This window comes from Pteropus medius, unplaced genomic scaffold (genome assembly GCF_902729225.1).
Source record: "Pteropus medius unplaced genomic scaffold, Ma_sr-lr_union100, whole genome shotgun sequence".
Classification (NCBI taxonomy): Eukaryota; Metazoa; Chordata; class Mammalia; order Chiroptera; family Pteropodidae; genus Pteropus; species Pteropus medius.
Genome location: NW_024342467.1, coordinates 99,484 through 115,370, shown reverse-complemented (window position 1 = coordinate 115,370; position 15,887 = coordinate 99,484). Strand labels below are relative to the sequence as shown.

The window sequence follows — 15,887 nt, the reverse complement described above, 5'->3', positions numbered from 1 at the left end:
ACATAAAAAGTTGAGAACCAATATGCCAGACAACGAAAGTTCAGAAGATAAGACTCAGAGGGATAATTTCAAATAAATACAACCTAACCTATATCACAATTTTCCTAGAGCTACTAGTTTAGGGGTAAGGTATGGGAAGAAATAAAGGAAAAACAAGTGAATTCTGTTACCTGTTAAATGCTTCTGGGAATGGAGGAAAACTGAGTATTTGGGTAAAGGAGTATGAGGAAAGCTCTTTGCTATATGTATATCTTTTGCTTTTGAATCAAATAAACATGTATTAAAAAATAAGTAGAATTTTGGGTTTCTGGTAAATTTAGAAATACTATTTTAAAATGATAAATAAAATGGTAATAAATATTTTAGCCATGAATTTAAATTTTTCATCACTATAGCTGAGTATATTCCTTTGGCAGCCCAAAATATTATTTATTAAACTAGGAACATGACTACTTTCATGTGGGCTGTTCAACTCTAGGATTATGTTGTTTCTTAATTAGCTAACGGCTAAAAGAAAAAGTAAAGGTGACCCCAGACAGGAAGGAATCTTTATACACTTACTCAACAACCAGTTAGGGATCAGCTTCATAAAAACAATTCAGGTCCCTGGAATGCAATCGAAGAGGCCAAGATGGCCAAATCTTTATACTTGCTTCCATTTCAAGAAAAGCCCCCTTCACCCACCAATTGTTCCAGCAACCACTGCTTCTTAAACTTAAGCAGCGAGCTCTTCACCAAGGGCACAGGAAACCCAAACAGCTGTATCGAGTATGACTTTTGGTCAGGAAATGAGCCTCTGATCAGAGGGGTAAAACTGAAAGTTCTCTTTTATATCTATTACTACTTGAGGTGTACTATCTACTCCCTTGATTAAAGTCCTTCCCAACTAAGCTCCTTTCACAAGGAGAAGAAAAGGACAGTGTTTTACAGATAATTTCAATAGCAAAGAATTTATATATTTTAGTCTGGAGTTATTAACTTAATTGAATGTTGGCTCAACCCATATGCTCGGTACTTATTCCAGATTTGTTTATTAAAAATAAATAAAAATAAAAATAAATAGAAAAAAAAAGGAATGATACTGGCATAGAGGTAGGGTCATAAAATTCCATACACTTGAAATTAAGAAAAATAAATTAAAATGCTATTTTACATATCTTTTGGTGTGTTTATGTGTTTCATACTTTAAATTTTAAAAACTAACTTAAAATAATAAAATACCAAAGGAAAACATCATCTGGAGAAAGAGAAGCAGAAATAAGGATGATTTCATTTAAAATCTAACCACCATCTCTCACCTCTGAAAAGATCCAAAAGGTTAAAAGCTCTAAAATCTTTCTCTGATATCAGCTTTGGAGAGAAGATGAATGAGGAGAATAGATAGGTAGTCAAAGTGAAAAGACTTATATAAAGTAAAAACTACTCTCACCTTAATTACCCATTGACATTTTTTAAAAAACTTCTAGGCTCACCATAACATTTTTCCCTAACGAGGAGGAATATAGCAAATGACTCCAAAAAAATAAATGGCTCAAAGCTAATTATTTCTAGCAATAAGCAAGATTTACCAAAACAGAAAGACAAAAGACAAAAACAAATTAAAAAAAAAAAATCACGGGAAAGAGCAGGGAAGAATAGAGAGAAAAATTTTCATTTGAAGTTCCTCTTCCCATCTGCGAATTAAGTGTCCTGGCCAATACCCAATATCCAATATCCAATATCCATTCATCTATCTTTTCCACTGTTAGTAAATATAAATAACAGCAATTGCTTACTGACACTTAATAAGTGTCAGTCATCACTCTTAGCATTTCAAATACATTAATTCAATTTAACCCTTACAACCATCCTATGCGGTATAATAACCCATTAACAAATGAGAGAACTGAGGCACAGAGGTAAACTAATTTGCCTAAACTACAAAGCTAGAAAATGTTGGAGCCAAAATTCAAAACCAAGCAGTCTGATTCCAGAACCACAGCTCCTGACTAATGAAAAGAGAGTTTACAGTATTAATTTATATCATGAAAAGGTTAAATTCAGGGAAAAAATATTAATCAAGAGAAGGAATATTTTATAACAATCATTACCAAAAGGAAGATATAATGGACACGTCTTTAAACGTCTATAATATTATCAAGATGTATAAGACAACAACCACTGAAAACAGACATCAACAGAAATTTTAACTCAACTGCCAGCTCATGACAGAACAGACATTAAAAAAAGGCTACATGTAAACTAAATAATATAATTAAGTTGAGTAAATATGTAATGAATTCTATATCTAAAAGGCTATACCTCATTACAAATACAGAACATTAAGAAAAAATTTGTATATTAGGCAACAAAGAAAATTTCAATGAAGTTTCCAAAGACCTAAATGTCTACACTAAAATTATAATACAGTAAAAGTAGATATTAAACTTTTACTAGGTTAAAGAAACTTTAACCACTTAGAAATTAAAAACAAAACAAACAGAAACCTCTCACATGCTAAACATAAAAATTAAAATTGCATATCATAAAAATATAAATAATGAAAACATTATACACTAGTCAAAGCTGGCTCAGAGGATGTCTTGGCATGAAACACTTATATTATTAAACAAGAAATAACACAAAATGCAAAATTTGAGCATTCATCTCTAGAATCTACAAAAAGAACAATAAGAAGGTAGAAGAAAGGGAATGATAAAGTCAGAGGGTAACAAACTAGGGGGAAAAAAAGCAACAGGAAAATAAATTTGACACCTTAAAAAATTAAAAACTATATAACCTAATAAATTTAAACAGTCAAAACATGAGAAAATTTAAACACTCAAAAAATGAGAAAAAAATTGTAGATATACACGAAATTAAAACATTTATACAAGAGTGTTTTGTGAAACTATGCAAATGTACTTGAAAATCTGGATGAAATGGAAAACAAATGAAAAAAACTGAACTACATAAATAGAAACTAAGAGACAAAGAGCCATGGAAGAAATATAGATTTACTAAAGAGCTACAATCTCAAACATACTAATCCAGTTAGCTTCATAGGTAAAATTCTTTCAGGCCCAAGTACAGATAATTGAGATAATATTTACACCATGCCAGAGCACAAAGGAAGGAAACCTTACAAAATCATTTTATGAAACAAGTATAACACCAATCTAAGGATTACATTATAAAAAAGAAAAAACTTCAGACCTCATTTCTGAATACTGAAACAAATGTAATAAACAAACATTAACACTTCCTTTTATTATTTTTTATATTAAAAAAGAACTCCATAAATAGCATTTATTCCATAAATGTAATCATAACCAAATATTAAGTAATTTATTAAAGAAATTCACCACAGTACAGGTTATGAGTCAAAACAACGCATTCGTTTCAATGATGAAATGACATTTTGCATGTAAAGAATCACTCCTGATTTAAAAAAAAAAAAGGAAAACAATTACCAAAATAAGTATGTGTTTGTCAGAGTGAATCTATCAGGTTTTATTTTTTTAAATTGAGGTATAATTGACATATGTTATATTAACTTCAAGTGTACAGATGATTTGATATTATATATACAGTGAAATGATCACCACAATGTCTAGTTATATCCATTACCATACATAGTTATGGCATTTTTTTTTTGTGATGAAAACGTTAAGATTCTGAGTTACTTTCAAATATGCAATACAGGTGTTCCCTATTGGTCTAGTGGTTAGGATTCAGCACTCTCAAATATGCAATACAGTATTATTAACTATAGTCACCATGCTATACATTGTACAGCCTTTACTTACAGATTTTATAACTGAAGTTTGTACTTTTGACACCTTTCACCCATTTCACCTACCACGTACCTCCCCCATCTCTGGCAGCCACCAATCTGTTCTCTGTATCTATGAGCTTGGTTTGTTTTTGTTTTTAGATTACACATATAAGTGAGATTACACATAAAAGTGAGATCATATGGTATTTTTTTGTCTTTGTCTAAATTATTTCACTTTATTTTTATTTCACTAAATTATAGCATTATACACTCAAGGTGCACCCATGCTGTCGCAAATGGCAAGATTTTATTCTTTTTATGGATGAATAATATCCCATTGTGAGATATATTATATATTCATATATATAACACCTTTTTATCCATTCATCCATCAATGGACACTTACGTTATTTCCATATCTTGGCTATTGTAAATAATGCTGTATAGAACATGGGGGTGCATATATCTTTTTGAGTAAGCATTTTCATTTTCTTCATATAAATAATCTGAAGTAGAATTGTTGGATCATATGGTAGTTCTTTTTTTAATTTTTTGAGGAACTTCCATACTGTTTTCCATAGTGGCTGCAGCAATGTACATTCTCAACACTGCTCTAGGGTTCCCTTTTCTCCACATCTTCACCAACACTTATATCTTGTCTTTTTGATAAAAGCCATTCTAACGGGTAATATTGTGGTTTTGAGTTGCATCTCACTGATGATCAGTGATGCTGAGCACCTTTTCATGGACCTGTTGGTCATCTACCTGTAAGTCTTCTTAGGAAAATGTCTATTCAAATCTTCTGCCCATTTTTCAATTGAATTGTTTGTTTGTTTTGCTTTTGAGTTGTATGAGTTCTTTAGATATTTTGGATATCAATCCCTTATTAGATACATGATTTGCAAATATTTTCTCCCATTCAGTAAGTTATCTTTTCATTTTTGTTGATGGTTTCCTTTGCTGTGCCGAAGCTTTTTAGTTTGATGTAAGCCCACTTGTTTATTTTTGTTTTTGCTGCCTTTACTATTGGTGTTAAATCCAAAAAATTGCCAAGACCAATGTCAGGGAGCTTACTGCCTATGTTTTCTTCCAGGAGTTTTATAGTTTCAGGTCTTATGTTCAATTTTTAATCCATTTGGAGTTGATTTTTGTGTACGGTGTAAGATAGTGGTCCGGTTTCATTCTTTTACATGTGGCTGTCCAGTTTTCCAACACCTTTTATTGAAGAGACTGTTTTTTCCCAAAGGCTCCTTTGTCATAAATTAATTGACCATAGAGGCATGGGTTTATTTCTGGGCTCTCTATTCTGTCCCACTGATCTATGTGTCCATTTTTATGCCAAACTGGGTATTATTAACTTCAGTTTATAGAAAAGGAAATTGACGTTTGGGTCATACAGCAGTTAATTTTTCCCACCATTTTATTTTTAAAAATTCAAACATATAGAATAGTTAAAAAAAACAACTGCGCAATGAGTATTCATAAAGCCAACAACTTAGATTCTATAGTTACCATTTTGCTACATTTGCTTTATCACGTATCTATCCATCGTATCAATCCATCAATTAAGCTTATTTTTGATTCCTTTCAAAATTACGTGCAGAAAGCAATATACTCTACCCCCAAACATCTTATTGGAGTTCAATATTTATTTATGTTCTATATTTTTAAAGTTAAATTATATAGTAAAATATAAAAGTGTATACTTAGATAACTTGTGATAAATGCATTCACCCATGTAACCAAAACCTCTATCAAGATATACAACATTTCCACCATCCCAGAAAGTACCCTCACACTAGGGGCCTTGATTTGAACATAAGATCTGTTTCCAAAGTCCAGTCTTTTTCACAACATTATGCTACTTCTTTTTAAAAGTCCCAGTAGTGTAAACATATTAAACATTAGGAATTGTATTGCTAACCTTCAATAATTAAGGTAGTTAAAATATGGAAAAATGATAGGAAGAAAATACTAGTGATGTCCTTCACCAAAACCAGAGAGCCTATGTATTTAATATCTATAGGAAGTTACTGTACTACCTTCCCACCACTAACTCCTGCTAAGTAAATAGAAACTTCTACTTCCATCCCTGAGAGTTTAGGAATAAACTCAGGATAAACAAATATGACAATAAAAACCATCTCATATGTTCATCTCTTGTACCCTCAATTAAAATAATAAATACTTGAGGGCAAAACCATTTCTTATGCTTTTGAGGTAAGCACTAGGTTAAATGCTATATGTTTTAGTGGTTACTATGATAGGCAGCGGGGAACTGGAGAGAAGAAAAAAGCTTTGTAATTCACCAAATCTGGGCTCAAAGCTCTTCATATTTATTAGCTACATATCCATGTACGAATTACTTAACTTCTCCAAGGCTCAGTATCTTATCTGTAAAATGAGGCTTATATTTTGCCTTTCTTTCAATGTCAGGTTACATGCAGACGCAGGCAAGAGAAACCCTAGACTTCAAGCTTCAGAGGGAACAGCGCTAGCCCTCTTCTAGCTATACCCCTTCCCATAGGGTGGAGAGACCTTGGGGCCTAAGAGACATGCACATCATGAAACGACGTCTCTGCCACAGAGCATGCTCTGGGTAATCCAGACTCAGGAGTTCCTTCTCCAAACAGCAGCAAGCCTGCTTCCAAGTCTGCAAAGACCTACTCCCTGGGTCTCACTTCCTGAGCACGTATGGTTGGAGCATGAATGAGAGGACTGGGGGTTCAAACGTATAAAGCCACCTCTCAGGGTAGAGAACGGTGCGCAGGGTAGGAAGATATATGCATTTAGGCTCAGAAGGTGGGGTGGGCTCAGCCCACGCAGACACATTCTGACATGTAACTCTGAGGAATTCAGGCAGAAATTCTTAGCTCGAACCTGAATTTCAAGATTCATATGAAAATTTGTCAAATTAGAAGTATAAAATATATTTTATGTAATTGTTAATTTAACTTATACATATATGGTATGTGGGTCTTCATTTATATTTGCTCCAGACCCTGCATATGCTACAAATGGGCCTGTCTATATCTACTAATAACCTTACATGTGTACTTCCATATTCATTTTCAAAATATTATCATATTGAGTCGTATAACATCATGAGTTAGGCTACATTAACTCCTCTACAGATAAAGAAACATACGTGTTTAAACCCACTCAGCGTCCTTGTCTATCTCCATATCACTCTTCTTTACCAAATATCTGTGTTTCCTCCTCTACCATAGCACCGATACCATACTTTCCAAGATAATGTGCCCCTATTTCCTAAATCCAGTACTCATTCTCCATAACCTCTCTTTAGCACATAATACTGTTAACAATTTTTCCTTTCTGAGAACAGCGTTCCCTTTAGCTTCTAAGGCTAGACTACTTCTGTTCCCTTCTTAGCTTTTTTTGCACTCTCTCTTGGCTCCTGTCTTTCTCAGGGTTTTTGTGAAGGATAAGATAGTTTCTGGCTGCTGTAAGCTTAAAGCATATTTAATAAAAGGTAGGTTTTCTTTTTTAAAATCTAAAGAGAATAACATTTTTAAGTACAGTGCCAGTTACACTGCTAGGTGATACATGCATGCACACACATTATTCCATTTATCCTAACAGCATCATGAAACAAGCTCAGACTGGTTAACAAATGAACCTGTATTAGAAACCTGACTCCAACATTTTCTAGGCTTTATGATCCTGAGTCAGTCACTTAACTTCCCTAGTTCCTGCTTTCCCATCTGTGTAATCTTACAATGTTCTTGTGAGAATTAAATGAAAAACAGGATATAAGACACAGCACATGGTACATAGTAAATGTTCACTGCCTCCTCATCTTATTGCTTCTAACTGAATACGTTAGTTTTCTCTCATTTCCTTGTGTACGTTTCCAAAAACTAAGTCCTCGGTCCCTTGACCTTCTTTCTTTACACTCTACACCTACACATTATGACACTTGTGAACTCGATTCCTCCAGAAAGATGGTTTTGAGTTATCTGCATCCATTTCTAAGGGTCCAGGCCCACATCTCTAAATTTTGCTAGTTATTTCTACTTGAGAATCCCACTACCTACCATATCAAACTGATCCTTTTCCTCCAAAATTGAAGAATGAAAGCAAAAGACTGGGGAGGGAGGGCATAAAATATTACAAAGGGAGATGTGATACAATGGATGATAAAGAAGCTAGTTTCATGGTTTCAGGCTTGTCTGAGAAAATTGGAAATATTGAGAAGATTCTCTTAGCTCATGTCCAAAAATTTCTTCCCTTTTTTTTCCCTTATCCTTCAGACATGAAACTCTAATCCTTCTATTTTCCTAACCTACAAAGGCCAAAATGTTCTCATTCCTTTGAATTCCCTCACATTTAAATGCTCCATTTTTTAAAACAAGAAAAAAAATCTTAATGTAAATTTCCTTAGCCACCTGTTAATACTTATAAATTATTTCCAAGACTGTGAAAACTTTCCTTCAAAAATTATTTATATTTTCTAATATAGTTAGTAGTTATTACATTGATTTCTCTTGAAAAGCAATTCTTAAATCTGTAACATAAGTCTCAAAAACAGACTGATATGCTCTCTATTAAATACTAAATAAGTTAACTTAAAAAACCCAGATGATAAAGAACAATTAAAGTTTATTAAAAGAAATGGCTTTCCTCTTTGGTTGAATATATTGTATTTCAAATTTGGGGATATCTGATTACATTTTTGTTACTGTGATCAAAATAGAGCTGCAGGGTAATAAAACTGATTTTAGTTTGCTTATTTTACCTGAGTAGCTTTATCTTTCATGCATGAAGGGTAATGAAGATGAGGATCCCGTGGCCACTGTCCTGTGAGATAAGGTCCCGTTATCGTATCCAAGGAAGAGGTTCGCCTTATTGTATTAGAGGATCGAACTTGCTGAGGTTTTGACCTGTCCACTATAAAAAGTGAAAAAAAAAATTAGGTCAGTCGCTAACCAATAAAGTACAATTTAAAATTATTTAAACTTTAAAGTTTGTGTAATGTCACCCTACATCAATTTTCCCTACAATATCTGTTTACTCTAACACCCCTCTTATATGGTCTGATGAAATTTACAGATCCTCTCCAAAGGGAAATATATTCACATATTAAATCTTGTATACATTTCCAGGGCTGTCACAGACCCTATTGTCACAGACCCTATAAAGCCCATCCATTTTAGAGACCTATTATAAAATCTATGTATCACCTCCACTGCTATTACTTTATAAGACTCTATCATGTCTTACCTGAACTGCCACTCCTAACTGCTATCGCTATGTCCATCTCAACTAAACCTTACAGTGCCACCTCTCACTCCCACTAAAAAACATTTCCATGGTTTTTCACTGTCTTTAACTTAAAGCTTATATTTTTCACAATTTGTCTTCCACATACATTGCTTAATGTCTTGCTACTCCTCTAGAAATGCAGGCTAAGTGCCACACGAACTAATTGCAGTTTCCCAAAGGTAAAACTCCCTTCTCTGGCTCTATAAACTGTATTATTTCCTGAGCCTAGAACTCTCTCCTTCCCTGATCATCCAACAAACTTATTTTTTTAAGATAAACGTGCCTTCCTCTGTTTATATGGAACCCTAAATTTATCTCTCTCCCCACCAGAGCATAAAAGTTCAGTCTTTACAAACTGAAAAGGAATTGATGCTTAATATTTATTTAATGAATTTATTTACAGTTACATAAAACAATGTATATAAAGAAACATATTTTAATTCAATTTCCTCATTTATGAGTGAAGAATTTGAAGCCCAGAGGTATAAAACTGAATTATCCAATAGAACAGAACTGCTAACAAGTGACAGAGGCAAAAAAGAACCAAGATCTCTAGTCTGTACAATCTACTGCTAATGTAACAATCTAATGTAACAATCTACTGCTCTCCATATGGGTACCACAGGTACCTCTGTTGAAAATTAAAATGATCATACTTAACTATGTAATTTTTCATATACAAATCCCAAATAATTTACTACTAATGTGCATTCTATAATAAAATCCAGTGGATTACAAACTCCGAAACTTAGTTTTATTCAGTTATATCTCACATCAAACAAAATGCCTTGCATGTACATTAAAGGTCAAGAAATATTTATTTGTTCTTGAATGCTGTCCTTTATCTTCCTAAACCAAAATAGTCTTTTTAATCACAAAAGAAAATGCAGTATACTCTGATGTTATCATGTTTTTAATAGATCTTACAACTGTAGTTTTGACTTCTTTGACTCGAGTGTTAGAAAAAAATCTGAAAATTACCAAATTTCCTATCTTTATTACTTAGATCTAATTTTATTTCATCACAGGCAAAGAATCTAGGATGACCTATTTCTACTCTTTGGAATTACCTGCAATTTTGTGACCAAAAACATGGAAAAATTTTATAAGCATTTTATGAATTATGGAGAAGATAAATTTTGTTTTCCAGAACAAATAGTTCTTTCTCTTGTACATCAACTAAAATAAAAAATACAGAATATAGGAGTAATATAATTATCAACTTGATTTGTCACAGATTTAGAATACTCTTAAAATTTCTAAACTCCTATTGAGATCTAACAATTCTCTTTATTGCTTGCAATTTTTATCATTATATTTTAGTTCTGTATAATTTGGCACATATTAACCCAAGAAATCATCATTATGGCTTATGTTTCACCATTATAATCTATTCCACTTATTACTTTTTACTTTTAAAGTCTGTCAAATTGAATATTATGACTCCCTTCTGCCTTCTTCCTAGTATAATTTGCCTGGTATGTCTATCCTTTCGGTTTCAATTTCTTTGCATCATTTTATGTCTTTTGTATACAGTACATAATTGGACTTCTTGAAAAAAACTTTCTAGTAATCCTGCTTGTAAAAGGTAAGTTTATCCCACTTATATTTATTGTTGTAACAAATCTAACATTTCATGTAACTTTTTCTTCCTATTTTGTAATACTTCCTTGCTACTTGTTTTCTGTTTTAATGTTTTGTTTCTTCTTCTATCTCCTTACTTCCTCCGCCCATCATAGGTAATTATAGACTGTTTTTTTAGTTCTATTACTAGAGTTAATTCTATTAATTCTCTTAAATATTTTTTCTGGCTGTAAAAGCAAAACCCACAAATTTTAGCAACTTTATGAAACAGAAAATTAACATGTCTCTCAATATCTGACTTATAACTCTTTGTTTAAAATTTAAAAAGTTACTTTACATTCTCTCTTCCGGGAAGAAATAAAAGAAACAAACAGATTATCCCTTTAAAAAGACATGTTTATAGAAGTTCACCACTAAAAAAAAAAAAAAAAAAAGGCCTATATAAAAGTCAGTTATAACCAGAAAATGAAAAGCCATTATTATATATGAAAAATTTATTTCTAAAAACTTAAAACTACTTCAAACTATTTAAGAAGTTGTATGTGGTCTACTTACAGTTATTAAAATGCCTTCTAACTTGGTAAGTAAGCAATATGTACCATTTTTATGTTTTCTAAAGAGTTCGGTATATGAAAAATCTACAAATGAGCCCCTTGATCTGTATAATATTCTAATTTACTAACTTTTATTATATTTTTAATCACTGGATCTTTGCTTACCTTTTTCAAGCGATCACCTGTTCTCCACATAGTGTCTACTCTCTATGACTAACTACTCTGTCAGGACTATGGTCTTCAAGTTATTTTGACTAAGTACTCCTATTGTTAAATACATAAGCATGCAGCAATATATGTAGTTATTTATTTATAAATTAGATATGTACTGTATCGTTAATGTTACAAATATTATAAAACAGACAAAATAGAAATTTACATGTATGAAATATAAAATAAAAAAGTATATGTATGAAAAAAAATTAGAAGTCATTATGTTTTCTTCCTATTTCTCAATGGGTGGCCTTACTCACTTCAATGTGAAAACCACTGGGATAAGGGACCTGAAATTGGGTGCTAAATTCAATCTACAGATTGGCCAGTTAGCCTGGTCTTATTCTAAGATATAATCCTACTGCTTATCTGTGTTAAGCATGTGTAGAACCACACATTATCAATACCACAAAAAAAAAAAAGGTTTGCCTTAAAAAGAATTAAAGAATATGAGGCAAAATATTTGAAAGGTTATATTTCAAACATATATTCCTCAAACTAGGAAAATTTTGAAGATATAGAGTTATTAGTAATTTCTATATAAATTATTTAAAGAGTAAAAATTCAGATTAAGTTTAAATATTGGCTAGGATAATACTCTTCCAAGATGTGATCAGCCACAATAACCCCACTTATAAAAAAACACTAGGGCCTTAGATTTATCAAAAGATTCATCATAAACAGTGCAATTCTATTTCAACAAGATGAAATAGACATCTAAGCCTTGCTTCTCCTCAATTTTTATTTAATTTGTGGTATTATCTCCTACCAATTAGTTCTGTAACATAATGCAATAAGGAAAATCAACTGATTTTACATTATTTATATACTTAACGCAATAAATTTTCTTATTTCATAATTACAGTTGTAATTAGAATATGTATTTAGTTTTGAATTGAGCGATCACAATATTTCTCTACTATTATTAAAAAAATGACCTCAATTCAAGTAGACCAAATAAGAGGACGTCTTATCAACTAGAAATATATATTAGTAGAAACTATCTTTGAATTAACTTAAAAGAGCTTAAATTGCCAAAATAAATATTCAATTATATAAAGTATGAAAGAAAATCAATACAATAAATACTAAAAGTTTCTGACTCTCCTCATTGAGTTTACACTCTGGTTGGGGGAGATATGATATGTATAATTATCATATAAAGCAGTATATGGATGGCACATGGACATCAATGAAGGATAGGAAAGCAAACAAGGCAAAAATAAATTAGGCAGCAGATAGCAAGAATGATGTTCTCTACACCAAGGGAAGCTCTCAAGGAGGAGTAAGAGTCTTGCCACACCACTTTACAGTCCTGTTGCTAACATCTCTTAATTAAATATTTGTGGGCAAAATAAAGAATAACTAAATTCAACAATAAAATATGACAGTTAAAAAGAAACCATATGTATTTCCAGTATTATATCATTATTTGGACCAGAAAATGACTGTTCATAGAAGCAGTATGTCAAAAGGCTTCCTCATTACATTCATCTATAGCTTGTACTTTCCCTTACCCGCCCCCTCCCCACCGCCCCTATAGAAAGCCACATGGCAGCAGCAGTTGGTAGTTGGTAGGCCTGGGATCCTCTGGGGTGCCTACTGAGGACTATACAAAATAATTCTTGCTCTTTAGCAGCCAATTGGAAATTCAACTTTAAAGTAATAATAGTAAAATAGGTTTAAAAATAAGAAGCTATATTATATAACTCTGAATTTGAGTATCAAACCACGCATTGTTCTAAATAGGCAAAAAATGCTTAATATCTAACTGCCAGAGCAATGTAATATGAAGTTAAATTAATTTGTTCCCAACAGCAATTTTCCTTTAGTGGCAATGATTGAAGATTCACTAGTGAGTTTGGAAATCTGATGTCTTAAGCTAAACTGCAGTGGAAAATTAACAAAGTTAAATGGAAGTTCTTTAATTAAAAAAAGTTATTGAATGCTGGAAACTTTAAGAACTTCGGCTACAGAGTAATATGAAGCGAGCCACCATACTTTCCAAACTAACCTTACCAACTGGTAAAGCGGATGCAATATTTTTGAGTGCCATAATATAGCCACATACAGAATAAACCAAAACACATAATTAAAAAAAAAAGTGCTTATTCCTTTCTTGGACTTTAACACACTCCAATCATTTCATCCTAAATTTGTAAGAATGAAATAAGCTAATTAATCTTCATAAAAATTTTCAGTTCTCTGTGTTTAGCTCTCAATGATTACTAGACAAAGCGTTCTATTAACATTGATTAATTACATAAGCAAGGCACATCTAAACTTAAACATTTAAATAACAATTTATAAAACTTTTGAAAAAGAGCTATTACTCCTTCGACTATGGAGAACTCTAACTCCATGATACTCAGCCACTATAACACACAATAAGAATAAAATGCTGTTTACTTTCTTCAAAAATCCACCATTGATAATGACTGTAAAGAATCCTCAAACCATACAATTCAGCAAAATAATTCAGATAACTAAGTACTAATACCAATTATTCCAGTTCTTCACTACACAGAACTCATACTGAATAACTAGTTTTTAGATTAAAAATATCACATTAACAATGCTAGCTAATAGTATCAGAACACACATATATGACATTTTGTCTTGAATTTAAGCTCGTAAAGTGTATAAACTCTTTTTATCCTTTAACCGCATAGCAAAGTCATGTTTATCATCTAACTTTGTTAATGTCCAAAAATGACAACAGCCATTAAGTCCCATAATATGGGTATGCCTTAAATAACTTAGTATTGATTAAAAGAATCTACAATGTCAACACCTGGGCATGTCTGAGAAGTAGCAGAAACAGCTTTCTAGTATTTCACCAAGAAATGAGATCTTGGGAAGATCCTAGAACATAAAGGCACAAGGCCCTCAGGCAACTCACAGGTGGGCTAAGCAACAGATCTCAAGGATGAGATTCTGGGATGTGGTTTTCTGTATAAGGATCACCAAGCACCTTGTTAAAAATCCAAGTTAATGGGCCACACTCTCGGAGATTCCAATTAAGTAGTTACAGGACAGAACCAGTTATCAAGATATTTTTTAAACCAAACCATATTGATTCGGATGCATTATCAGATTTGGGAACCTCTGAAGTCCAAATGCAATGTTTCTCGAAGTGTGAGACATTTGTCCAATATGCTCATTTCTGTGCTCAATTTCTCATGAACAATGTGAGACTCTCTGGTAGTAGGACCAAGAAAACTGAATTTTTAATAAGCATCTCAGGTAACTCTAACGCTACTAAAAGCTTAAGAACCAGTGTCTGAAGGACTGGAACTGATCCTTTTTTGACAATAACCTACTCCATTTACAGGCACTGAAAGTTTGACCGAATATCCAAGAAAATAACTTGCTGCAAAAGTCAACCAATTCTTTGAAATCTGAAGGTGGCAGCTAAACTTCTAAAATCTAATAAATTTAAATATTAGTCATCTCCTTCAAAAGGTCACTTTCTAAACTGAATGCCAGCCAGGACAATAAGAACCTTTAAACCTAAATACAGAACACTTTAGGCAGAATGCTTAGGAACACTGGAAAGATGAGATAACAAAGTTCATACTTCTTCTTTTAGAAAGAGACTCTCTCACCCAAACAGGGTATTTTGCACACAAATAAAAGCTAACTACAATAAAATTTACTTCCTAAAAAATGTCTGAAAAATATATTAAGTAGGTTCCTTTATAAAATATAAGTGCCAAAGCAAAATACATAAGCAAAGTGAAATTTAGATTTTAATAATTAATTTGGTTAAAGAATTTAAGCGTGAGTCTGAACATAATATTATAGCTAGTTTATTTAACAACCTTATGTTTAACAGAAAATCAATGAGTTTCTCATGAACTCTAACTTCTTATTAATTATAATTTCAATCCTCATCATTGAAATAAAAATAACAAATGCATTGAGCAGAGGAGATTGACTATAAGACATTAAGTTGCTTTTCTTCAATTTCAAATATCCTGAAATGATAGTTATTAATCTAGTGGAGATCGAGAATAGCCATAAAGAAATGCAGGTAGGGAATTTTCCTGCTGTTGGTTCACTGAGGTTAAGCATAAATTTATTAAAGTTCTATTTTGTTAATAGATTTGCTTCAATACTTCTGTAATGAGAGCTACTTCCTCAAAAAGTCTACTGACAAAAAGTCTCTCCTTGACCAAACCTCAGTCAGGCTCCTGTGAACTCTTCTCTACTAGGCCCTAACTTGTGAGTTTCTGTGTTCGTCTCTGCACCGTCCAATTTTAGCAAAAATCAGACTAAGTTTAACCAGAATCCCTTACTTTCAATATCTGATCACCCTCGATATCTGATTAGGTTCCTCATCCTCCATCATGCCCCATGAGATGTCTGATCACCCTGGCCTGCCGTTAGCAACAAGCCTGTTAGGTCTGTTTAGCCAAAATCTCCCGCTTATCCAGATGTTTCTTTCCTCTTAGTAATTTTCCACCCACTGACTCCCAACACTCTGCTCC

The 15,887-nt window shown here is 32.4% G+C and overlaps 1 protein-coding gene across 5 annotated transcripts in view; it reads right to left on the bottom strand.

Moving 5' to 3' along the window:
* Positions 1 to 15,887, bottom strand: part of GLCCI1 (glucocorticoid induced 1) — a 91,932-nt gene that overhangs the window by 52,077 nt on the left and 23,968 nt on the right. For all 5 annotated transcript variants that reach the window (XM_039862203.1, XM_039862227.1, XM_039862218.1 and 2 more), the window contains exon 2: positions 8,517 to 8,668. In XM_039862203.1, the coding sequence (XP_039718137.1) occupies positions 8,517 to 8,668 (152 nt within the window). The remainder of the gene's footprint in view (positions 1 to 8,516; positions 8,669 to 15,887) is intronic.